We start from the raw sequence: 26,638 nt of genomic DNA, 5'->3' as shown, positions 1-26,638 counted from the left end.
GTCTACCCCCTCCACATGTGTGTGCTCTCTCTCAAAATACAAAAATAAATCTTTAAAAAAAAAAAGGAGTCTCATGTTCCACTTACTAAGCCAACCAGACACCCCTTAAAATATGTTAATTGCCTTTCTTTAGTTAGGAAAGAAAACTATTCCATATATGTATCTCCGATTAGCACTTAAATATATAAATTTAGTGTTATGATATTATGTTAACCTGTTTTTCGTTTTGAAATAAAAATGGTGCTTTTTAAACTACATAATGAATACTCTCTATATTTTTATTTTTTTGCCCCAGACTCCCATAACACCCTGTTTTGTAATCTCTTAGTCACACTGTCCAACGAAGCTGTTTTTCCTTTTTGTTTGCTCAACCAAAGACTTGTAATAGAGACATCTGCATTATTTGGGCTTACTTGTTTTTTTTTTAAGATTTTATTTATTTGACAGAGAGAGACAGCCAGTGAGAGAGGGAACACAAGCAGGGGGAGTGGGAGAGGAAGAAGCAGGCTCCCAGCGGAGGAGCCTGATGTGGGGCTCGATCCCATAACGCCGGGATCACGCCCTGAGCCGAAGGCAGATGCTTAACGACTGCGCCACCCAGGCGCCCCAAGGGCTTACTCGTTCTTGATTTAGGAAGAAGCATGTTCTCCTGTATTTTTATGTAATACCTTTTCCTGTAGTTTGTCATGCTTAAAATTTGCATCTGAAGAGATGGGTCTGTGGGCCTTTGGTCCCATGGCACATTGAATGACCTAGTACACTGTCTGGCTATGGCCAGGAGCCCTACCTTGCTGGCGCGGGGTGGGGGTAGGTATCTCTCCGCTGCCTCTGGCAGTTGGTGGCCCACAGCTGGTGGGGGACATGGCCTTCTTGTAAAACTCTTTCCTTAGCTGCTGCATAGTCATTGACAAGCAAAGTGAACTCTTCCTACTACTACTTCTTCATGGAGTAGTGTGGTTAGGTTATCACGGTGTTAGAAGATCTGCGTACGTAGAGGTGGCCAGTTTCAGAACAGAACCGCCCTCGACCTGCTGAGCTTGGCTGTGGGGGAGGGACCCAGGGAATCCTGACTGCCTTGGTTTCTCAATTTCTGCAAGGGCATCCATGACAGATTTGTCCAAGAGGCAAAGGCATGCTTTTGTTTTTTCCGGCGGGTTATAGTTTTAGGATGGAAACAGATTCAGAATAGATGCTGTAATTATGGAATCTTTAATATTAAAACATTTGCCTTTGTGTGTGTGTGCGTGCTCAAAAAGTATAAATTCATTGCTCCACAAATTTATGTTAATTTACATCAGAGTTTTTCTCAGTCATACTCAAACAATCAGGATTTTCTAATCTTCCAATCTTCCTTTTCATGTTTCTTTGGGCTTAATTTAAGTTGCAAGAACATACATAGGGAAGGCATCTGGCATTCTGTGCTGGCATCTGCTGAGAGGTATGCCTTTTTTTTTTTTTTAATTCTTTATTTAAATTCAATTTAGGGGGGCGCCTGGGTAGCGCAGTCGTTAAAGCGTCTGCCTTCGGCTCAGGGCGTGATCCTGGCGTTCTGGGATCGAGTCCCACATCGGGCTCCTCCGCTGGGAGCCTGCTTCTTCCTCTTCCACTCCCCCTGCTGTGTTCCCTCTGTCACTGGCTGTCTCTCTGTCACATAAATAAATAAAATCTTTAAAAAAAAAAAAATAAATTCAATTTAGTTAAGATATACTGTGTTACTAGTTTTAGGGGTAGAATTTAGTGATTCATCAGTTGCATGCACTTTATAGATTTTTGTGATTTTTAGGCCAGCACGATTCATTCATTCAGTTTATTCTTGTGATTTAAATTTAGAAGAGGAGATGAAAGGATTAGATTAGGTTAGATTAGGTTTGAGGAAGATGAGATTGGAGGAGATACACTGGTACAAAGTAGTAAATGATGAGTGATAGAATTTCCATTCCTGAACTGCGTTGTGTCAGTCTCTGGAATTGTATCTCTGCTGCCTCTGGCAGTTCGTGGCCCACAGATGAAGTTTCTGATCGGGAGGTGCCTGATGGAGCACATCCTCCCTTGAGTAGAATTTAGTGATTCTTACATGGGAAAGAGTAGGCAGTGTGTAGCTGGATAAAATATGTTTGTTATTATGATACAGTATTATATTTAGAAAATAAAATAACCCACTATTGTAAGCCTACAAAGGGGTATAACATTTCTATTTTTATCCAAAAATGTCATGTTTTGAAAATGATGGAGACCCTCCAGGAGACCTTTTTGGATTTGGCTTAAAATATGAACCCTAACTTTGTTATATAAGCTGGGGAAGTGACACTCCTCCTCCACACTGTTTAGCCTCTCTTGCTTTCACTGAAACAAAAATTAAACATCAGAAAATTCAAGATTCAGGGGCGCCTGGGTGGTACAGCGGTTAAGCGTCTGCCTTCGGCTCAGGGCGTGGTCCCGGCGTTATGGGATTGAGCCCCACATCAGGCTCCTTCACTATGAGCCTGCTTCTTCCTCTCCCACTGCCCCTGCTTGTGTTCCCTCTCTCGCTGGCTGTTTCTATCTCTGTCAAATAAATAAATAAGACCTTTAAAAAAAAAAAAAAGAAAATTCAAGATTCATTGTTTTGTTTCACTTTTTTTTTTTTTTAAAGATTATTTATTTGTCAGAGACAGAGAGAAAGAGAGAGAGAGAGAGCGTGAGCGTGAGTGGGGAGGGGCAGAGGGAGAAGCAGGCTCTGCACTGAGCAAAGAGCCCGATGTGGGACTTGATCCCAGGACTCTGGGATCGTGACCTGAGCTGAAGGCAGATGCTTAACGACTGAGCCGCCCAGGCGTCCCTCAGTTTTTTGTGTTTTGTTTTTAATGTAATCTCTACACCCAATGTGGGGCTTGAACTCACGACCCCGAGATCAAGAGTCACATGCTCTTCTAACTGAGCCAGCCAGGCACTCCAGTTTTACCTCTTTTTAAGCAGGTAATATTCCTTCTCTGACTCTGCACTATATGATTTTTGTTCTGGGGCACCTGGGTGGCTCAGTAGGTTAAGTGTTTTGACTCTTGATTTTTGCTTTGGTCATGATCTCAGGGTCATGAGATTGAGGCCTGCATCAGGCTCTGTGCTGGGTGTGCTGCCTTCCCCCGCCCCCTCTGCCACATTCTCTCTCTCTCAAAATAAAATATATTTATAACTTTTGTTCTGAAACTTCAGAACCAAAAACATGTACATTTTTAATTCTGATATTACCATTGGTCGCTTTGCTTTTTAGTCACAATGGATAAGGTATTATGTATTTGGAAATTTCTAATTACATTGAAGAGGGCTTGAGATTTTTGTTGCTTATGAAAAAGGGAGCGTAGGATATTAAAAAGATTGAGAAGTGAAGTTTTCTGTGATTTCGTGACAAAGCTAAAATAGATTAGGTCCCAGAGTTGGGTTTTGTGTTTTGTTTTCTTTGGTCTGCATCATTAATTAAAAAAAAAAATTCTTGATCTGTTATACTGAAATATTTATATATGAAAAAATTCACCAGGTTACTCAAACTTCTGATTCTAGAATATTTTTATTACCCCAAAAAGAAACCCTGAACCCATTGGCAGTCACTCACCACCCTTCTCTCCCTCCAGCCCCTGGCAGCTGCTAATCTGCTTCCTGTCTATGGACATTTCATATAAATGGGATTATGCAATATGTGCCCCCCCCCCTTTTTTAAGATTTTTTTATTTGAGAGGAAGAACAAGCAAGGGAGAGAGGCAGAGGGATAGGGAGAAGCAGGCTCTCAGCTGAGCAGCAAGCCCCATGTGGGGCTCGATCCCAGAATCCTGGGATCATGACCCAAGCTGAAGGCAGACGCTTAACTGACTGAGCCACCCAGGTGCCCCAATATGTGGCCTTTTGTCTCTGGCTTGGTTCACGTAAGTACAGGTGTGTGAGGTCCAACCATGTTGAAGCTTGTATCAGTATTTTGTTCCTTTTTTAAGCCAAATAATATTCCACTGTATGGATAGACCACATTTTGTTTATCCATTCATCAGTTGATAGACATTTGGGTTGTTTCCACATTTTGGCTGTTATGAATAATGCCAAAGTATGGGTGTAAAAGTTTTACATTTGTCCTGCATTTTTTGGACCATTTGTGTGCGAGTTTTTATGTAAACGTGTTTTTCGTTTTCTTGGGTAGGTACTAACCCAGGGTGGGATTGATGGGTCATTCCCTTAATTTTTAGAGTTTTGACACTTGTATCATTCAGTGCACAACACTCTCTGTAACCTTGAGTTCCATGATACTGAATGTCTTGGTCTGTTTATGCTGCTGTAACAAAATACCATAAACTGGGGGCTTATAAATGCAGGGATTTATTTCTCATAGTCCTGGAGGCGGGGGATTCCAAGATCATAAGTAGAGTCAGTGTCTGGTGAGCGTCTGGTTTTGGTTCATAGGTGTCTGTCTTCTCTGTGGCCTCACTAGGTAGAAGGGGGAGGGAGCTCTGTGGACTCTCATTGATAAGAGCACTGATCCCATTTAGTAGGGCTCCACCCTTAGGACCTAAGCACCTCCCAAGGGCCCCACCTCGAAATACCATCATCTTGGGGATTAGGTTTCCACATATGAATTTGGGAGGGACACAAACATTCAGATCATAACACAATATTTATTTCCTTGAATACAACCTCAGTTGTTTACTATGGGCTCATTAGAGGCTCTCTGGCTGCTTTTCATTTCTCCTGCTGTCAGGAACCCATGCCCATCAGGGCTTCCGGTTGTATGTAGAGAGATGGGCAGTGGGTCTAGCTGGCTGCATTTCACACAGGTTCAGCTCACGTATCTCTTGGGAAAACATCTCAGTTGTGATGTTCTGCTACCAATATTGGCAAAGTAAAGACTTCTCTGTTCTCCCATCTTATTTTTCTTTTTCTTTGCTACCCTTTGTTGTGTTTGTAGGAACTTCATTTCATAATCAAGAACTGTCAGGATAACTCACATTTCTCTCTTGGCTGTCCTTCACTCTGTGCATCCAGACTTGTTGTTTTTTTCTATCACATTCTTTTAAAAAATTGAGATATAAGTCACGTAATGTAGCAGTTACTATTTTAAAGTGTACAGTTAAGTGAACTTTTTAGTATAGTCTCTATGTTGGGCAACCACTACCACTAAACCAATTTCACACATTCCCTTTTAAATATATACATATATATGTTTTCTTTTTTAAAAGATTTTATTTATTTATTAGAAAGAGATAGGGGGAGGGAGAACGTGAGCTGGGGGGGAGGGGCAGAGGGAGAGGAAGCAGCAGTTTCCCTGCCCAGCAGGAAGCTGAAGCTCCATCCCCCGGACTCAAGGGTCATGACCTGAGCAGAAGGCAGACGCTTAAGCCGACTTAAAATTTCTTTCTTTCTTTTTTAAAAAAGATTTTATTTATTTATTTGACAGAGACAGCCAGCAAGAGAGGGCACACAAGCAGGGGGAGTGGGAGAGGAAGAAGCAGGCTCCCATTGGAAGAGCCTGATGTCGGCTCGATCCCAGAACGCTGGGATTATGCCCTGAGCCGAAGGCAGACGCTTAACGACTGAGCCACGCAGGCGCCCCCCCCCCAACTTAAACTTTCTTTACCACATTAGCTTTTTACTGCTACCTGGCAGAAATTTACATGCTAAAACCAGGGGAGGTAAAGTGACCAAAATGATGCTCTTTCTTTCTCTGGCCTTTGCTTTCTTTTTGTTAATTCTTTTTTTTAAAGGATTTTATTTGTTTATTAGAGAGAGAGAGAACGTGCGTGCACGCACTCTAGCTGGGGAGGGGGAAGGGAAGAGGGAGAGGGACAAGCAGACTCTGCCTGAGTTGGGGGACCCAGTCCCACGACCCCCAGAATCACAACCTGAGCCGAAATCAGGAATCAGGTGCTCAACTGACTGAGCCACCCAGGTGCCCCTCTTTTTGTTAATCTTTGATAGGGGGAGGGTTTGGTAAATTTGTCAGACTATTAAAAATTGTATTGCCTGTTAATTAATAGAATGATTGTGTGTGTATAATATCATTGTCTGTAGTCAGAATAACTCTTGTGTTGAGTATAAAGGGAATATAAATATATGTGGAAAGATGAGGTGGTAGAGATTGGAAATGAGAGCATTGCATGAAAATTGATAATCTGATATGACAAAAATGCAATGTGTGTGATATAATATGATCTTTAAAAAGTGCATTTAGAGTCTAACCAGTTCAGGTTTAATTTTTCTGTTTTTTAAAAAATTTTAGAAAGATTTTGTTTATTTGAGAGAGAATGCAGGGGAGGGGGCAGGGGGAGAAGCAGACTCCCTGCTGAGCAGGGAGCCTGATGGATGTGGTGCTCAATCCCAGGACCCTGAGATCATGATCTGAGCCAAAGGCAGACACTTAACCGACTGAGCCACCCAGGTGTCCCAGTTTTTCTGTTTTATAAAATATTCGGTGTATGGGGCGCCTGGGTGGCACAGCGGTTAAGTGTCTGCCTTCGGCTCAGGGCGTGATCCTGGCGTTCTGGGATCGAGTCCCACATCGGGCTCCTCTGCTATGAGCCTGCTTCTTCCTCTCCCACTCCCCCTGCTTGTGTTCCCTCTCTCGCTGGCTGTCTCTATCTCTGTCAAATAAATAAATAAAATCTTTAAAAAAAAATAAAATATTCGGTGTATTCAGTATTTCTGTTGTCTCACTGTTAGGTTAGTCTATATTTATTATGGCAGAAGTTTCAAATCCTTTCTGTATTTGAGGGTTTAAGTAGTTCCTTAGCCTGCAACTCCAGGCAGTCCAGTTTTAGGTATTAGTCTGTTTTCTGGTGGGTGAGCAATCAGAAGCCCCCAGTGCTTGCAGTGTGTGCGCGCGTGTGTGTGGAGAGAGCTTACGGTCTGTTCCCCGTTCTGCCTAGTGTGGGCTTAAGTGTCCTCAGCTGTCTGTCTCCCCGTTGGTAGGTGGGAACTGCAGTGATGGTTCACTAAACTAACTGCAGACTTGGTTTTGTTCTCATAAGACAATACAGTTAGGAAAATGCTCTAGAAACTAAAACGCACAGATGTGCATTTTCACTATACAGATTGCACCTAAACTTCTGGTTCTGTTTTTATCAAAGTTACATATGTACTTTTTTGTATTCTTTGTAGGTAGGTTTTTTTTTTTTTTTTTTTTTTTAGATTTTATTTATTTGACAGAGAGCTCACACAAGCAGGGGGAGCGGCAGACAGAGGGAGATGCAGGCTCCCCGCTGAGCAGGGAGCCCGATGCGGGACTTGATCCCAGGGTTATGTGGGACTCCATCCCAGGGCCCTGGGATCATGACCTGAGCTGAAGGCAGCTGCTTACCCGACTGAGCCACCCAGGCGCCCCTATAGGTAGATTTTTAAAAAACAAACTCTTTTGGATAGCTTTAGGTCTACAGAAACGGTGCAAAGACTACAAAGTACCTGCATACCTGCACTCCAGTTTCTCCTAATGTTAATATCCTACGTTATTATGGCACTATTTGTGACAGCTCAGGAACCAGCGTTCATAATCTTAACCAAACTCCCCATTTTATTTGGATTTTACTAGTTTTCCCCTAATATCCTTGTTCTGTTCCAGAACCCCATCCAGCACACCACACCATGTCACATTTAGCCATCATTTTTTCTGGGCTGTGACAGTTTCTTAGACTTCCCTTGTTTTTGATAGACTGTGCTACCCAGGCGCCCCAATGACATAGTATTTTTAATAAGTAGTATCCTTTAGGTATAATTTAAAGTATAAAACAAATATCCAGGGGTGCCTGGGTGGCTCAGGTCGTGATCCTAGGGTCTTGGGATTGAGTCCCACAAAGGGCTCCCTTCTCAGCAGGGAGTCTGCTCCTCCCTCTGCCTCCCCTCACCGCACTCGTGCTTGCTCTCTCGCTCAAATAAATAAAATCTTTAAAAAAATCCCAAATATCCACAGTCCATGTTGACATAAATGAGTAAATAAATACATGAGGAATGGGACAGAGAAAAGACACTGTCCTGTACAGAAAAACTCCAGACGCCTTATCTTCCCTCTTCAGGAGTCAGCTCTCCCCAGCTCTCTGAGTGTGGGCTGCAGGGCATGACTTGCTTCCTGAAGGAGTGGAAGCGTGCAGTGGAGGGAGGCCTGTAGAGGGGAAGCCTGCCCGAACCACCTGAGCTAGGTGGTCAAGGCTGGCTTCATTAGTTGTCAAGTCGGGGGGAGCGCGTGTGTTCTTGCCATGACATGATGAGAATGGTACACATACAGTTTTCACAGATCATTTTGTAGGTGTGGTTTTTGCCATTTCCTTGCTCCCCCTTTCCCTCTCCCTAGAAGTAACTTTTTACTTCTTTTAAGTGAAATTATACTTCTTCCGTAATTAACACCGTTTCTATTGTTTCTAAATAACAGGCTTATTATATTACCTGATTATTATTATTTTTTAAAGATTTTATTTTTTTTAAGTGATCCCTACACCCAGTGAGGGGCTCAGACTTACAGCCCTGAGATCAAGAGTCACATATTCCACTAACTGAGCCGGCCAGGCCCCGCGATGATTTTTCACTGTTTGACTTCCCATTCTAGATACTTGACTTCTGTCTTTCTTTGCTTCTCTTCATAGAGATGGAGCCTTTGCTAATCCACCCATGTCTTCAGCGCTTGTCCCCAGGTTGCTGCAGAGCTCTGTCTTCCCCACGGTGAACCCTGTGCCCCATAGTCCATGTTTTCTTCTCATTTTTTTTTCTTTCTCATGTTTTCTTCTTGACTTACTGTTTTGGCTGAGCGCATCTTCTTGTACCTGAGAAAGGGTGCATGAGAGGTTGAAGTTTTTGAGACCTTTTTATGTCTGAAAGTCGTCTTCTCCTATTCCCACAGTTGATTGAGAGTTTCCCTGGTTATGAAATTCTAAATTGGGAATAATTTTCCTTCAGAATTTTGGAGGCATTTGTTTAATTGCCTTTTGCTTCCAGTGTTGCTCTTGAGAAGTCTGAAGCCGTTGATTGCTTTAATTCTGCCTACGTGACCCCGACCCCCTGGGAGCATGTAGGATATTCTTTTGTCACCACAATATTTTCATTTTCTTTAAAAAAGTATTTTTTTTGGTAAAGTCCTCCTTTGCCTTGAATAGTGTCTGACATAGAGTTGGGGCCCAGGAAGTATTTCACTGATGGGGTGGCTGTTCTTTCTTTGAGCTGGTCGCATCTGTCACCTCCCCCTTGGGATGTGAAGGCCAGGCTGTCAGTGCTCTACAGGCCAGGTGGTGGTTGAGGGTTGGGTCCTCCAGCTTTTCTCTCTCTCTGTTGTCCACGAGAGTTCTTAGTTCCCCTGCCAGGCCTCAGTGGACATGGCAGTCCTGCGTCTCAGTTTAAAGCATCAATCTTTCATTGCACGGAATTGTCCACTTTAAATTTGTCAGTGTCTATTATTCCTAGCAGGAGTTGATTGTAACACTGAAGATTTCTCTGTTTATTTAAGTAATCTCTACAACCAACGTAGGGCTCAAACTCATGACCCCGAGATCAAGAGTTGCATGCTCTTCCAACTAAGCCCGCCAGGCGCCCCAAGACTGAGTTTTTTTACTTGCTGTGACACACCAGTGATTAAGAGAAATCTTTGGGGCACTATGTTGGGTGTAGAGATTAAATGCAATTTTTAAAAATCTCAGTTGGCATAAAGGACAGGTTATGTTAAAGGGGATTTGAATCTGAGACATGCAGTGTAATAATTAGGCCATAATGGCTTTGCCTTTTGAGCACTGGATTTGAGAGGCCCCATGACAGGCGAGGGAATAGAAAGGTACTGGATTCAGATGCGCTGGTCACGGTGCTGGTTCATTCCTTCATTGAGCACATACTTACTGCGCGCCTGTGGTGTGCCCCGCGTTGTTCTGGCTCGTTCACTGTGCCCAGTTCGTGTGAGGCATACACAGCCCAAGAGCTGGGAGAAAGTCCTGGGGACGGTGCGATTGCTAGGCTGGCAGTACGATGTTTGGGCAGATCTAGATTCCCAGTACTTTTACCCTTTAGAAATCCGTGTAACCACTAGCATAACCCTTTCAGCTGGGAGTTTATAAATAGCAAGCTTGAGAAGTTTCTTATTTTCAGTGAACTCTTATCCATGGTTTTTTTTTTTTTTTCAGTTTTTGCCATTTTATTTAAAATTTTTAAAATTAAAATATTTTTTTTGAGAGAGAGGAGAACACATGTGTGCAAACATGAGTGGGGTGGAGGGTGGGGGCAGGGCCAGAGGGAGAAGTAGACTCCCGCTGAATGGGGAGCCTGATGCGGGACTCAATCCCAGGACCCTGGGATCACGACCTGAGCTGAAGGCAGATGCTTTACTGACTGAGCCACCCAGGTGCCCCTAGTTTTTTGCCATTTTATTCAAAGAGCTCTCTCTCTCCTTTTTTTTTAAAGTTTTATTTATTTATTTGACAGAGATAGAGACAGCCAGCGGGAGAGGGAACACAAGCAGGGGGAGTGGGAGAGGAAGAAGCAGGCTCCCAGCGGAGGAGCCTTATGTGGGGCTCGATCCCAGAATGCCGGGATCACGCCCTGAGCCGAAGGCAAATGCTTAACGACTGAGCCACCCAGGAGCCCCTCAAAGAGCTCTCTTTACCTTCACCTGTATGCATATAGACCTTTGCCTGAGTTTCCTTCTAGTGTCTCATGTGTTTTTTTCAACATTTAATTTTTTTAATCGGGATGGAATTTAGTGTATGGAGAGGGTAAGAATGCAACATGATTTTTTTTCTAAATAGTTGCCTTAGCACTATATATATATGTATATATATATATATATTTTTAGGTTTTTATTTATTTGTCAGAGAGTGCATAAGCAGGGGGAGCGGCAGGCAGAGGAAGAAGCGGGCTCCCTGCTGAGCAAGGAGCCCATTGCGGGGCTCCATCCCAGGAACCTGGGACCATGACCCGAGCCGAAGGCAGATGCTCAACCAACTAAGCCACCCAGGCGGCCCGACTTAGCGCTGTTTTTTTATAACCTACCTTTACAGGTTATATAAAGGTTATATGGTTATAATGGCTTAGCCTAGAAATGAGAGATATGGAGCAGTGTAAACATGTATGTATGCTGCTGTGGGTTTCCCTCTGAAGAAGTGGCATGCGTCCATATGTTTATCTGATGGTGACTTGGATCGGGGGGCATGGAAACTGCTAGGATTGAAGAATCCCTGAAGGTGGCATGAGGTATAAACTTATTTGGAGAGTCCTCTGCCTGTATTTGAAGTGTTACCTTGTGGATGACATAGTAAATATATTTTGTGTTTATTTTAGAAGGAAGAAGTTGGCTCAATGGGTAGAAGTTTAAGGAGGGAGATTCAACTCAGCAAAAGGAATAACTTTCTAACTAAATATCAGAGCAGTCTAACAAGGACTCAACTGTCTTGCAGAGTAGTGAGGCCTGTGTTAAAGGAGGCGTGTCTGCAGGTGTTGAGTAACCACTTATCAGGGATGTTCCTGATTGCCCTGCTCCCAGGTGGGAGACGGCTCTGACTGCTGAGTGGCTCTCGTGTCTGTCCGCCACAGAGCTCAGTGACTCACCTGCATTCTTTTTCCTGTGCTTGTAACCGCCTGGAGAGGGAGGCCCGATAACCACTGAGGCCCAAGGAGGTTTGGGGAGATAGCCTGTGCTGCGGCGATGGAGCCGGGCTCTGCACCTGGTTGCTCTGGATTCTGAGCCCATGGTTCATAGCACCTGCCTTCTTAGGTCCTAAGAGCTGAGTGCCTCCCAAGAACATTTGGATTCTTAATTAATTTTCTGTTAAGAGTAAGTTAAAAAAGAAATCTGCCTTGGGGCGCCTGGGTGGCTCAGTCGTTAAGCGTCTGCCTTCGGCTCAGGGCGTGATCCCGGCGTTCTAGGATCGAGCCCCACATCAGGCTCCTCCGCTGGGAGCCTGCTTCTTCCTCTCCCACTCCCCCTGCTTGTGTTCCCTCTCCCGCTGGCTGTCTCTCTCTCTGTCAAATGAATAAATAAAATCTTAAAAAAAAAAAAAAATCTGCCTTAATGGCTCCTTTTCCCCTTTTTTGTGCGCGTCCAGATAACATTTGTATTTGTTACTCTTGTCTGTGGTTAGCCTCTAGAAGAGTTTGTGAGCGTGCAGTGTACCGTTACCAGTTTTGTTCCATATTCCTTGAAGGATTAAATTTGGATTTCTTTTTTTTTCTCCAAGTTTATTTATTTTTAGTAATCTCTACACCCAGTGTGACGTTTGAACTCATGACCCTTAGATCACAGGTCACATGCTCTACCAACTGAGCCAGCCAGGTGCCCCAAATTTGGATATCTTTAAATGTGTTTACTTAACTGAGGCATCCCCTGCATTCAAGTGATTTAAGTCTTTCCCATTGTGTTTTGATTTTTTTCCTATATGTAAATCCTATCTGTTATTTTGCTACTCCTGGATATGTTTTTTTTTTTTTTTTTAGATTTTACTTATTTTAGAGAGAGAGAGTGCATGCTCAAGCGGGGGGGGGGGGAGAGGGAGAATCTGAAGCAGACTCAGCACCGAGTGTGGAGGGGCTCGATCTCATGACCCTGAGATCACAACCCGAGCCAAAACCAAGAGTCAGTGCTTAACTGACTGTACCACCCAGGCACCCCTTGCTCCTCCTGTTTAAATCCTCTGCCCCTGCTGGTGCAGCCGCTCTGGAAAACAGTATGCGGGTTCCTCAAAAAGTTGAAAATAGAGCTACGCTACCACCCAGCAATTGTACTACCGGATATTTGCCCCAAAGATACAAATGTAGTGATCTGAAGGTGCACCTGCACCCCAGTGTTTACAGTAGCAGTGTCCACAATAGCCAGACTGTGGAAAGAGCCCATGAATGAATGGATAAAGGAGATGTGCTCTGTGTGTGTGTGTGTGTGTCTATACGAGTGAAATGATATGGTGTTTGTCTTTCTCTGACTGCCTTATTTCACTTAGTCTTATCCTCTCTAGCTCCATCTACCTGTTGCAAATAACAAGATTTTATTCCTTTTTATGGCTGAATAATATTCCATAACACACACACACACACACACACACACACACCCTGCATCTTTATCCATTCATCAGTCGATGGACACTTGTGCTGCTTCCATATCATGGCTGTTATAAATAATGTTGCTATAAACATTGGGGTACACGTATTCCCCCCCCTTTTAAGATTTTATTTGTTTATTTGACAGATAGAGGCAGCAAGAGAGGGAACACAGCAGGGGGAGTGGGAGAGGAAGAAGCAGGCTTCCCAGCAGAGTAGGGAGCCCGATGCGGGGCTCGATCCCAGGACCCTGGGATCACACCCTGGACCGAAGGGAGATGCTTAATGACTGAGCCAACCAGGCGCCCCACATGTATCCCTTTGAATTAGTGTTTTTGTGTTTTTTGGGTGAATACCCAGTAAGGTGATTACTGGATCATAGGGTAGTTCTATTTTTAACTTTTTGTGGGATGGACAGGATTCAATCTTACATTGACATAACTTATTTCCCAGTCATGCCAAAACAGGTGGTTTGAGTAATGAAGTTTCCCTTGTTTCTTATTAGAGTCTAGAGACTCCCCTTTTCATCCCCCTGAGTTTAATATTGTTTGAAAAGACTCTTCAGAAGTTGCTGGCTAGATGTTTGCCTTTCGGAGGAGAGTCATGAACCTGATGCTAGCAGGGGGTGGGGAGGTAAGTGCGGTGTATCTTTAATGGGCTTTGTTCCTGCCATTATCTCCCAAGTCATCGTCCCTTTCCTGAGCACTGCCCGGGCCTTACTAACAGTGACCTGCATCTTGATGCCACTGCTCACAGCCAGTGGCTGCTTTCACACCCCTGCCCTGTCCCCTCATGCTCCCTTGGCTGGCAGTGCCCTCCGTCTCCCATCTGGAGGAGATGTGCTCATTTGATAAGCGGGCTTACGTCAGGAGTTGTTTCTTCCGTGTGGCTGGCCTCCCCTCTCTAGTGGCAGTGCCTGCCGTCCCCTCCCCGGTCCCATGCTCCCACCACGCAGCTCCTGACCGTGCCTTTAGCTCTTGGTGCACCTGTTAACTCAGCTTAGCTTCCGTTAGCCTGCACGTCCCACGTCCCCCCTTCCCTAGCCTGCATTCCAGGCCCTATCTTGGAGTTTTAGTAAAACACTTGTATCCTCTTGTTTTGGAAAGAAAAGAATAAAATGTTGCATCATTTGGAAGTTGCTGACAAAGGTGCAGAGAGGGAGGCCATCATTTTGATTTTCCTCCTTTCTATAGGGACACCAATTCTGGAGCTCTTCCTCGTCACTTGTAAGAACCTTAGGTCATGCTCAGGTTAGCACTTGAACCTAGTCCTATTGCAAATGTGTTTATTGGAAGCTGCTCCTAAAATGTTTTGTTCATTCATTCAGCAAATATGTATTTAGCATTTACTGTGTGACAGGCTGGGACTGTGGGGCTGAACAGGTCAGTGAGGTGCCTGCTCTCCGGGATTTTTTTTTTTTTTTTTTTTTTAAAGATTTTATCCATTTATTTGACAGAGCACAAGCAGGGGGAGCTGCAGGCAGAGGGAGAGGTAGAAGCGGACTTCCTGTAGAGCAGGGAGCCTGATGCGGGGCCCGATCCCAGGACCCCGGGATCATGACCTGAGCTGAGGCAGTTGCCCAACCAGCTGATCCACCCAGGTGCCCCTACTCTCCAGGATTTTGCGGTGGGGTTGGAGAGCCGTAAACTAAATAAAATACATAACAAATCTAGTGATAATACAGACCGTGAGGTAGAGGAATTACTTCCGTTCTTTTGTTTTCTGGGCTCTTTTTGGTGCAGTGATGGACTCTGTGAATAGTCCTACAGAGATAGCCTCTAAATTTCAAAAGGGATTTAGTCTTTGAAACTCTGTAGTTGTATTATGCAAAAAAATACTGTGAAACTGGGTGTACAGTTACTGATGTGCCCCTATTATCAACTACCTGGAGCCTTTACTCCGAAATCCTGGACAGTGTAGCATGTGTTCAGTGCTTCGATGCTGCTTCCCTTCATGGGTATCTGGCAGTCCAGGCCTGCACCACACGGTCGGCCAGGGCTTGGGTGCTTTCCTTGGGATGTGATGTAGTGGGGTACAAGTTCAAGGCCTTATCTTTTAGGTAGAGCTTAGATTCAGGGGGACAGAAACAATATGTGACAGCACACAGGATTTTGGGGAGTGCTAAGTGCCCTGAAGGAAATCACGCTGACGGGTCATCTGACTTCGGTCCCTGTCAATCTCCGGAGGCTTCCTTAATGCTCATTGTGGCCTTTTTTTTTTTTTTAAACTTTATTACGGGATTTAAAAACACACAAACCTGGAGAGGTTATACAAAGACCTGTTGCTTAGTTTCGCCAGTCATGAATTTGCTGATACTGTTTTATATGCCCCTCTCCTTTTTCTTTCTCATCATAGTATTTTAAAGCCAGTTCCAGACACTGTATGATTTCCTGAAACTTTGGTGGACTCTTGGCCAGTTTGATCCTGTAGGCATGCCTAGCCCTTGTCCTCCTTGCGTCCTTACAGTGCTGATGATCTTGCTCATGTCACTCTCTTACCGTGTTTCAGACGGACCTAGTCCTCCTCCTGCTACTCTGATTGTTCCCATGTTCCTTTGCTGGTTTTCTTCCTTCTTCCAACTGTGACCACTTCTCAAGGCTTTGTCTGGTAAATATGTTACCAAGAATTTACTGTCCCTTCCGCATTTCATTAAGGGGGATAAAGCTTACAGACATTCAGAGAACTTTTGTTCACTGGGGCTTTGTGCTGTAGAAATGCCATTTGAATGTTTTGCTGCTTTTATCTTTGGCATTAATTTCAACTGCTGTCATTTCTTCCATTAAAAAGAATTCAGGCATAAGCCAGAAAAGTAATTAAATTGGTCTGCAGGGGGAAAAGAGAAACAGTACAGTATTTTAACAAGTCACAGATGCACATAATTATTCACTTATAAAAATGTTAATTTAAAAGTCTCACACAGTATATTTTATTAGAGGTGTAGCATACATTACATCTGTGATGAGATATCTAATTTGTTTTCCTTTTTCCATTCTAGAATGTATGACAACATGTCCACGATGGTGTATATAAAGGAAGACAAGTTGGAGAAGCTTACACAGGATGAAATCATTTCTAAGACAAAACAAGTGATTCAGGGGCTGGAAGCTCTGAAGAATGAGCACAATTCCATTTTACAAAGTTTACTTGAGACACTGAAGTGTTTGAAGAAAGATGATGAAAGTAATCTGGTGGAAGAGAAATCAAACATGATCCGAAAGTCACTGGAAATGTTGGAGCTTGGCCTGAGTGAGGCACAGGTATATAAGTGAAGTCGCCCAGACAGGAATAGGAACTTGACAGTCTGGAGAAATGGAGACTTCATTTGAAATATGTGATTTAACGAAACTAGAGGGAAGATACTTCTAGAATAATAGAGATCAGCTCGTATATTATATAAATGATGATTGATTTGGGCATGTCTGAATTTTAAAAAACAGAGCCAAAATAGAGGTAACCTTGTCATTTTGGATTTGATTTGGGTGCGTGTATCCACAAACAAAAACAGTGGCTTAAACATCCTAGCCATGTATAAAGAAACACCAAGGTAGGCCGCCCTGGGACAGGTCATGCAGCTGCGTGATCATCACGGGTATGCAGGCCTCTACATTGCACTGCATACAGCCCAAGACGGAGCTCCAGCTGCAGCCACCTGACCCCATTCTGGGACAGGGAAGGGACAGGAAGGGTGTGCCTCCTTCCTTTACTTCCTCCAACTGGTACACAACACTGCTTACATTTCATTGGCCAGACCTTGGTTCCATGGCCACACCTAATTGTGAGAGAGACTGGGGAATGTTCCCCTGCCCACTTAAAGTTCCTGTTCCTGTTCTTAAGCCTTAGGAAGAAGGGAGAATAGATATTGGCCAATAGCTGATAGTCTCTGCAATACTCCAAGACAAGATTGCTGTATATATTTAACTAAACCTTTGTTTTTATCATGCGGGACATGGAGGTGAAAAAATTAGAAACATCTAGGTGAGGAGTACAATTGGTTGAGCGTCCAGCTCTTGGTTTCAGCTTAGGTCATGATCTCAGAGTAGTGAGATCGAGCCCCGCTTCTTTGTGAGGGAGTCTGCTTGAGATTCTCCTTTTCCCTCTGCCCTTTCTCCCTAAAAGCAATCAATCAAAAGAAAAGAAAAGAAAAGAAAAGAAACCTCTTGTGGTAGCCCTACCCCTGATAACGTTTAGTTCTGCCAGCACATTTCAGGTAAAATTACATACACTAAAATTTGGCTGCTTCTTAGCTTTCCTTTTTTTTTTTTTTTTTTAAATTTTTAAGATTTATTTATTTGAGAGAGAAGCGCGCGCATGAGTGGGAGGGGCAGAGGGAGAGGGCGAGAAACTCTCAAGCAGACCCTGTGCAGGGCTCAATCCCAGGACCCAGAGATCACACCCTGAGCTGAAACCAAGAGTCAGACACTTAACCGATTGTGCCCCCCAGGTGCCCCTTAGCTTTCTTCTTGTAAGTGAATGAAGAAAGCAGAGTAGGGCTGCTGGGTCACTAGTTTCCACTTCCAGGTAGAGGACACTGGTTTCCACGGTGACTGTCCATACCGATTTTAGAGTTCTTCATCCCGACTGTGTGAAAGACCTAGCTGTAGAACTTGAACTTTGTTTATTGTGCATGTATTATATGGCAGGTTCTGTAATTGAAAAGTGGTATGAATACGGACCTCCTTTTTAGTTGGGCAGGTATTAGAGTTAAGAAAGGAAGGAGGAAGGAGCCTCACCTTCTGGAGTTTAGGTTTGAAACGTAGGAGGATTGTTGAGGGCAGGGCAGTAGCATGGTCTAAAGAGAGAACAGACTGGAGCCAGCTCTGCCCAGCTCTTTCTGTTCGTACACTCTTAGGAGCTTGCTGATGCCTCAGGCAGGCCTGGTGCACCCCAGGCAGAGCCGTGGGACAGTCACCAGAGTTTGTGACGTGGACCTAAGCTTATGAATGCGCCAGTGCATTCTGACTAGCTGGCTAGCTAAAGATTTCTTCCCTTACCTTGGAACATCAAAGATTGGTCTGCCTGCCCTTCCCTAGCTCCATCACCAGCCACTCCCAGAGTCACCTGCACTCGGTACACCTGGCATGCTTGTGCACACACTCACATGTGGAAAAGGGTCTCTGAGAAATTATGTTGGAACCACCTAGATAGAAAGTAAAAACATACAGTTTTGTCAGAAGAGTAGCCATGTGTCCATGACTAGTCCATTTGAGATGCTGTCAGACAGAACAACAACATCTAGTTTCCATGGATGTTGTGAGCATGTGATATTCTTCACCCGGCCCCTGTGCAGCCCGAGACTGAGGGTGAAAAGAGGAGTCATTGGCATTTGTACGCGTCTGTGCTGGAGCGCATATCTGCAAGTATAAGCTAGAGAGCTGCAAGCCCGGAATGCCTGTGTTGGTGGGAGGTGAGATGTGTGGGATGGACGCTACAGTGCTTTCAGCGTTTCTGTTTTTCCAGGTCATGATGGCTTTGTCCAACCACCTGAACGCTGTTGAGTCTGAGAAGCAGAAACTGCGTGCACAGGTCCGTCGGCTGTGCCAGGAGAACCAGTGGCTGCGGGACGAACTGGCCAATACGCAGCAGAAATTACAGAAGAGTGAGCAGTCTGTGGCTCAACTGGAGGAGGAAAAGAAGCATCTGGAATTCATGAATCAGTTAAAAAAATACGATGATGACATCTCTCCATCCGTAAGTGGCTCAGTAGGAATGCCGTATTGACAGTTAACCATGTTATAGTTGGTAGGTTGTTTTAATCAAGCTGTCAGTGTTTTCCCCTCCCCTCTAGTGATTGCATTGAGCAAGACCAGAGGTTATGGGTCTTGGGACTTAGTCCCTGGGCAAGTCATAGAGGTTCTACTTGCCATATGCTTTTCATGTGTGTTTTAGGAGAGTGGTCAGACAGTGTAAAAATACCTTGTGAATGTTAGGCACGATGCAGAGAGGCACTTGATGAGGTTTGTCCCAGCTTGAGAGCCCGCTGAGTCTGGCTTCCAAGCTCATCACACTGCTGGAACTTTGCCCTCAGGTCAGTGTTCATCCCATCCAGTCATCTATAAACCAGACTCGGTACTAACCCTGTAGCCGGTGGTGCTGTGGGTCTTGACCTTTCTCTTTGAAACTCTCTTTCCCCGGCTCCCAGGACACCACCTGATTTTCCTGCTCCCTCACTCATGCCTCCTCCTTGGTCTCTCTTGCCAGCTTATCTTGTTTTTGGAATGTTCGCCAAGGATCTTGGTTTTCTCCTTTTTTTCTCGGCTCTCTTTGGATGTTCATCTCAGTCTTGATTATTTTTCATCCACCATTTATATCTGATTCAGTTAACTGAAAAACAATTTTTTTAAGACAAATTTTGGAATAATTTTAGACTAACAGAAAAGTTGAAAAGATAGTAAGGAGAATTCCCATATATATATATATATATCCTTCACCCAGTCTCTCCTCACGTCACATCTCCCATCGCCAGAGTGCACTTGTCCATCAGCTCGGGCCATTGTGACGGAATACTGTAGTCACATGGCTTATTTCTCACAGTTCTGAGATCAGGGTGTCAGCACGATCGGGTTCTTGGTGAGGGCCTTTTTCCTGGTTTGTGTCCTCACATGGCCTTCCTTGGTGCATGCATAGAGAGAGGGAGGTATCTAATGTCTTTTCCTTTTTGTGTAAGGACACTAGTCCTATTGTGACGGCCCCATCCATGTCACTCTGTCTGACCCACATTACGTCCTAAAGGCCCACTTCCAAGTGCCATCACCTCGAGGGCTAGGGCTTCCATATGTGGTTTTTGGGGGGACACGTTAGTCCACAGCACCCTGTCTTATTAGGTTTGCTGTATTTCTCCCTTGCTTTTGATTTAGAAGATGTATTACTATGGACTGTTGTGGGATAAGAATAAATGAAGCTACGGATTCCAGCCAGTGATTCACCTAGAATACCAGATGATGATGTAGGGTTTCGTTGGATCAGAGACTTTTGAAACTTGTTATTTTGGAAAAATATGTAGCTTGGAGAAGAGAGCTAACAGTGAGCTAACTCTGCCTCTTCTTTTGGGTTGTACGTGATGGTAGTTTCTTCTGAACGGTGTCGGAGTAGGCAGCATGCCTCCTGCCACGCTCCCTGAATGCTGCTGGGCATGTTTTCCTAGCAGGAGGACATGCTGCTGTGGAATTGGGGCCAACTCGAGTTCGGACATTTTACATGGGCACAGTACTCCTCTGCTCTGCACTGTGTCCTCCTCGTCTCAGCAGAGCCCTTCATGCATTCTGTCACTGTGCCGGGATCTGGTTCGTGACCACATGTGGCACTCTGCTGTCACGTCTCCTTGGTTGTCTTTCATCTGAAACAGGTCCTTTTCACATAAAAAAGTCCTTCTCTGCCTTTCATGACATAGATATTTTTGAGGAGTGCAGGAGTTAGTTACTTCGTAGATTCATCCTCGGTCTGGGTTTGTCTGATGTCTCTCTCAGTGTGTTTAGATCGTGCGTCCCAGGTGGGAATATTATCAAGGTGACATTGTGTACTTCTCAGATTACTCCTTCCAGAGGCAAGGGATGTTTCCTGTCCCAGGGTGATGCTGAATTTTCACTTGGTCAAGCTGTTTGTTCTCTCCATTGTGTAGTCACGGTTTTTACCCCTGCACTAATCAGAGATCTGTGGGGAGACTGAAGTCACAGACTTAAAGCCAGCAGGTTTCAGGGGTGTCCAGGTGGCTCATTTGTTTGGGTGTCCACTCTTGATTTTGGCTCAGGTCACAGGCTCGGGATCTTAGGGTCGTGGGATCCAACCCTGCCTCGGCCTGTGCACTGGTCGTGGAGCCTACTTGGGACTCTCTCTCTCTTTCAATAAGTAAATAAACAAATAAAATCTTAAAAAAAAAAAAAAAAACCTGGCAGGTTTTAGATTGCTTTTAGGTGTCCTGTGGGGGAGGGTGGTGAGCAGGGAAGGGGGACTCCAGCCCTCCAGTTCTGTGGCATTCAGCGATGGGCCATTTTAGTCTGTTTTTACGTGTTTGGTTTCCAAATAAAATTTATTTCAAGTAAGAGTTTCCTTGCTGTGTTTGAACTTCCTCAGAACACAGTGAAGAATCTAAGGCATGGAAATGTCTGCATGGTCTGTTGGCCACCCCTGTGGCCTGCATCTTGAGTTTGAATTCTAGTCTAGCAGGGTTTTTATTACTCTCTACTAAATCGATAGATAAGCCAAATTGTGGTTAATCCTGTATTTGATTTATTTTATTTTTAAAGATTTTATTTATTTATTGAGAGAGAGTGAGAGAGAGAGTACGAGCAGGGTGAGGGGCAGAGGGAGAAGCATACCCGCCCGCCAGGAAGGGAGCCCAAAGCGGGACTTGATCCCGGGACTCTGGGATCATGACCCGAGCCAAAGGCAGTCGCTCAACCAACTGAGCCACCCAGGTGCCCCCATATTTGATTTTAAAAACAAGATTTTTTTGTTAAAATGATATTTATACTAAAGATTTCCAGTACAGGATTTATAGTACTTGTAAGGCTAAAGTTATCCTGGGTTGGTTTTATAGGAGGACAAAGACACCGATTCCACTAAAGAGCCTCTGGATGACCTTTTCCCAAATGACGATGACGATCCCGGTCAAGGAAGTAAGTTGTTGAGGGGGAGCATTTAAATGACAGCATGTACAAATAGAAGGTGGCTTGTCTTATCCTGATGTAATAGCAATAGTTAGTGGGCATCTTAGTGCCTGTAGCCTGCTTCCCAGAGGCACGTGCACACTCGGATTGTCTAGTGTTTCCCAAGAGAACTTCAGATAGTTTCTTGTTGGGAACAGTAGCGTGTTAGAGCAGCCCCTGTGAGCTCAGTGCGTGCACAAGCAGTTTGGTGCAGTCTGTGGGTTCTCACAGAGTGAGACAGGCAGAATTCATTTGGTGCTGGGAGGAATCTCATTGCACTGTTGAGGGCATTACAGCACCCCCGACACGTTACCGAGGTTACCCAGCCGGCCTGGGGGGTGCTGGGTGGGTTTCCAGAGCATGGGACCCAAGCCCAGCGGGACCAGAGCTAGAGAGGAGAGGTCTCATGAGATGACGTCGTCTGGATGCTGTCCCTCGAGCGCCTCCGAACTGAAGCCTTGTCTGTGCAGTCCAGCAGCAGCACAGCAGTGCGGCGGCCGCTGCGCAGCAGGGCGGCTACGAGATCCCAGCGCGGCTGCGCACCCTCCACAACCTGGTCATCCAGTACGCCTCGCAGGGGCGCTATGAGGTGGCCGTGCCGCTCTGCAAGCAGGCCCTGGAGGACCTGGAGAAGACGTCCGGCCACGACCACCCGGATGTGGCCACCATGCTGAACATCCTGGCCTTGGTGTACAGGCTAGTACTTTCATTCTATCCCCTAGTTTTACCTACAGATAGTGTTTTTAATGAATTTGCCCTTAAAATATGTTTCTGTTAATCTGTATAAGCTTACTTTGCCTGCTTCATTGGTGACGCCTCTTCAAGCAGCCAGGGGGTTACATTCAAAATATTTAGTAAGCTCTATGGCAAAGGTATCACCCTGTGGAACAGATGCTGCCTGAAACAACCCAGGTCAGCCTTTCTGGAATAGCCCACATGCACCCTTCACTCAGGCCAAATTAAATTCTTGATTTTTTCCACCAGACTGTGTACCAAGTTTCTTTTGTCCAGAATAGCCTTCCCACCTTTCTACGGCCTTCTTAGCTCTTTCTCCTTTCTGAGTCTCAGGTTCCACTTGCTCTTTGCCCTTGTTGTGCCCCCAGAGCCCTTAATTCCTGCCTCTCTCCTGGCACTTCTCACTGTGGTTGGCATCAGGGTTATTTGAATTTTGTTTTCTCTTCTTCCAGAGTAGTGCCCCTGAAAGCTGGGGACCAGCTTGTGTCCGTGTCCCCACTTTTCACATCACTCTAGCATGCTTGCTCACTTAGGAGGCGTTGGTGAACATGAAGGGAAGTAAGGAATGTGCCCTGTGGCACAGGGAGTGGTATGTCGGAGCCCTTTGTGTGTGTCTTTTAGCTGAACTCACCTGAAATAGAGCAGATATGGGTGAGTAGGGACTGAGAAGGGGAAGTTCTCTCATGGTAGGATTGGTTTGCTGTAGGTAGCCCTTCCAGTTTTGTGGGTTGGGATTAACAGATTTGTGTTTCTTCATTGGTTTGATTGTCCCCGTTCAACATTTTTGGATACCCAAGTATAGATCAGACTGGGCTGGTTCCTGTGAGGCCCTAGAGATGAATGAATATATGGTTCCTGTCCTCAGGAAAAAAGCAGAACGATGAATTTAAATTTAGTCAGGAGAATTCAGGTTGTGTCTCTGCTTAGATGGCCACAAAACAGACAATGTTGTCCAGAGCCCTTAGCTTTTCTGAGCTTCAGTTCTCTTTTCTTTTTTCTTTTTTTTTAGAGAAAGAGCACAAGCAGGGGGAGAGGCAGAGGGAGAGGGAGAAGCAGACCCCCCACTGAGCTAGGAGCCTGACGTGGGGCTCTATCCCAGGACCTGGAGATCATGACCTGAGCTGAAGGCAGATGCTTAACCATCCGAGCCTCAGTTTTCTTATATCTAAAATGGAGGCAGTTATACTATCCACTCAGGTCCAAGGGAAGGATGTGGGGCATGTGACATGTGGTGTTGCCCGGCCAACTTGAAATGCTCGAATAGCCACCTCTAAAGGAACTTACAACCTTGTTTAGAAGATTCATATGTAATTATAGAAGCAGGGAGACTCGGTTCTTGCTAATAAAATAACACAAAAGTATTCATGGAACAGAAACATTCCTTCCAGTTGAGAGGATAAGGGAAGGATTAATGGAAGGGTGGGAGCAGCACTTTGTGGGGCTTCAAAGGGTGGGTAGGATTTTAGCCTGGAGATGGTAAGGCGTGTTGAGTGTGTTTGGGGCTTACTCCTGAACCTAGTTGGCGAAGCTTGACAGCACCGGAAGAAATACTTGTAAGAGATGGGGCAGGGAGAAGCTGGGCTGACCGTGGAGGCCCCACAGGCAGTGCTGAGGGTGCCGTGGGGAGCAGCGGACTCCTACTTGGGTCTCACCAGAGTCCCTTAGGCATCGTGCACAGGACAGAATGGCGGCCAGGACCTGGAGGCAGGGCATGATCCTAGGGATACGGAGTTGGGGTCTGAGCAAGGATGGGGACAGTGTGGAGAGAGAGGATAGAGGGGGGCTCAGGGAAGAGAAACGAACTGATCCAGCCATTCATAGAGACGAATGATTTCTTCATGGAACAAAACATCCCCAGAAAGAAAGCAGCCTTTCACAGCATGCCGCAGCCCTGCCCATGGTTAGCCCGCAGTCTTCCAGAGCTGCATGGCACACGGTCTTGCAGACAGTCCTGACCTTTTCTGACAGTTCCCCTGTTCGTGGGCATTTAGGTTGTTTGCAGATTTTTACTGTTAACAATAGTGTAGGGATTCTTTAGTCATGGGTATTTACATTTAAAATCTTGACGGATGGTGCCAGTTTCATTCCAAAAGGTTTTTTAAAAAAATTTGTATGCACTGGGGTGCCTGACTGGCTCCGTCTGTAGAGCATCCGACTCCTGATCTCAGGGTCGTGAGTTCGAGCCCCACGTTGGGCATAGAGATCATTCAAATAAATGAAACTTAAAAAAATTTGTATGTACTGGGGCGCCTAGGTGGCTCAGTCGTTAAGCGTCTGCCTTCGGCTCAGGGTGTGGTCCTGGCATTCTGAGATGTATCCCCACATTGGGCTCCTCCGCTGGGAGCCTGCTTCTTCCTCTCCCACTCCCCGTGCTTGTGTTCCCTCTCTCGCTGGCTGTCTCTCTCTCTCTGTCAAATAAATAAATAAAATCTTAAAAAAAATTTTTTTTTTGTATGTACTAACATAAGTATTTCTTGCCAACACTAGAATGAGTTAAATTTAAAAAATGCACGTAGATTTTTGTTGTTGCGTGTAAGCATGCATGGTCCCAAGCTTGCCACTGTGTCAGGCAGTGGGAATTCCGGGTTCTCCTGCAGTCTGGTGTTTTCCCTTAATGCCCTAGCTGAGGGGTTACTTGTGTCAGTCAGAAATCAAAAAACAAATGGATAACTCTCTATATATTCACATTCATATTCAGGACTGCACCCTGAGGCTAGCTTGTAACTCCTCTCACCTTTCTTGTGTTAGGGGACATTTAATTTTAAGCTTTTGGGGGAAGGGCATAATATACTGATAAACATCTTTAGACATTTTATCTGAGATTTTAGATTTTTTTAAGGATCAGTTCCTAAAATGGGTTAGAGTCTACCAGTCTACGCCTGGTACCTATGGCCAAGCTGCTCCTCAGGAAGGCGGCATCCTGTCCCTGCTGTGGCCTCACCGTCCCCACCAGGCAGCGCGGCTCGTCCCTGCACTGCAGTAACGCAGAAGCGCAGCATGGTGGTTGCCTTCGTATTTCTCCGATTTGGTATTTTTAGTCATTTGTGTCCTGTGAATCTTCCGTTGTCTTGCCCATTTTTCTGTTAGGATTTTCATGCATGCAGTGGTATACTTTTGTTTTCATTTTGAGTTTGAATTTCCTGGTGAGCTAGTTAAATGAGTGCGGGCCCCAGCGCCAGAGTTCTGGGGCGGGACTGGTTTTAGTGTGTTCTGGCTGAGGATGACTGTCGTGGGTTTGGGGCCACGACTGAGAACCAGTGCTGTTGCTTTTGATGTGACCTCACTTTGGCTAATTAATTAACAGCCTCTGACATTTTAGGGCCCATCACAGTTTAGAAAAGTGCTCAGTACACCTTGCCTCATTGAGCTGCCACACGCTTTTGGGTAGTCCTTGTTGTTACTGGTTTTAACGGTCTCTAGTTCTTGAGACTTTGTCGTATTTGCCGATTTTCGCAAAACGTTTCAGCCAGTTGGTCATGTGTAGTAGGGTGATTGAAGAAAACAGTCTCAGTACACTTGGCAGAATCAGTGTGCTTCAGAGGGTCCAGAGGCCCATCAACCCTTTTCATGTCTGGTAGGGCAGTCTGGCTCCTGCAGGGCGAAGCCTCGCCGGGCAGCTCTTATTACACAGTTCAAGAACACGTGTGCTCAGTCTCGCAGAGCAAAGAACTCTTCTGCGGTCACATTGTCAGTACACAGACCAGGGAGGGCAGAGGCTGGGGCTGGGCTTTCCATCTCACTGCCGTCAGAAACCTCCTCCTTCCTCCTTCCTCAGACGGTGGCAAGTTATGTACCAGATTTAAACGCTATAATGTTTTTATTTTTTTTAATTTTTTTTTATTTTTTAAAGATTTTATTTATTTGACAGAGAGAGAGGCAGCGAGAGAGGGAACACAAGCAGGGGGAGTGGGAGAGGGAGAAGCAGGCTTCCTGTTGAGCAGGGAGCCCGATGCGGGGCTTGATCCCAGAACGCTGGGATCACGACCTGAGCCAAAGGCAGACGGTTAACGACTGAGCCACCCAGGTGCCCCTGTAATGTTTTTATTTTTAACAAGCTTTTTCATTATATACATAGCATATCATTAGCTTCTTAGAGCAGTTCTGTGAGTTAGGTAATACGCTTTCTAGATGGGTCAGTTGGGACTGTGGGAGCCTTGCAGTCATTAACTGGCAGAGCCTGGGCTCGGACCCTGGGATCAGTTCTGATAGGTGAAGCTCTGTGAGCCAGCCTTTGGACCGGCTGCCGTACTGTGTGTGTT

The 26,638-nt window shown here is 45.2% G+C and overlaps 1 protein-coding gene across 17 annotated transcripts in view; it reads left to right on the top strand.

Annotated features, from left to right (window-relative positions):
• KLC1 (kinesin light chain 1) overlaps nt 1-26,638 on the top strand; it is a 65,234-nt gene that overhangs the window by 11,246 nt on the left and 27,350 nt on the right. For 15 of the 17 annotated variants that reach the window (XR_005837583.1, XR_005837582.1, XR_005837581.1 and 12 more), the window contains exons 2-5: nt 15,998-16,259; nt 18,460-18,690; nt 21,536-21,614; nt 22,115-22,340. Coding sequence is in view for 14 of the 17 variants with exons in the window: in XM_040641344.1 (XP_040497278.1) it covers nt 15,999-16,259; nt 18,460-18,690; nt 21,536-21,614; nt 22,115-22,340 (797 nt within the window). In the remaining 3 variants the exon portion in view is untranslated. Of the gene's footprint in view, nt 1-5,268; nt 5,273-6,450; nt 6,453-15,590; nt 15,610-15,997; nt 16,260-18,459; nt 18,691-21,535; nt 21,615-22,114; nt 22,341-26,638 lie in introns of those variants that run through there. The other 2 variants (XM_040641338.1, XM_040641337.1) reach the window with 2 other exon arrangements.

This window comes from Ursus maritimus, unplaced genomic scaffold (genome assembly GCF_017311325.1).
Source record: "Ursus maritimus isolate PB19 unplaced genomic scaffold, ASM1731132v1 scaffold_25, whole genome shotgun sequence".
NCBI classification, from domain to species: Eukaryota; Metazoa; Chordata; class Mammalia; order Carnivora; family Ursidae; genus Ursus; species Ursus maritimus.
This window is presented reverse-complemented; position numbering and strand designations above follow the sequence as displayed.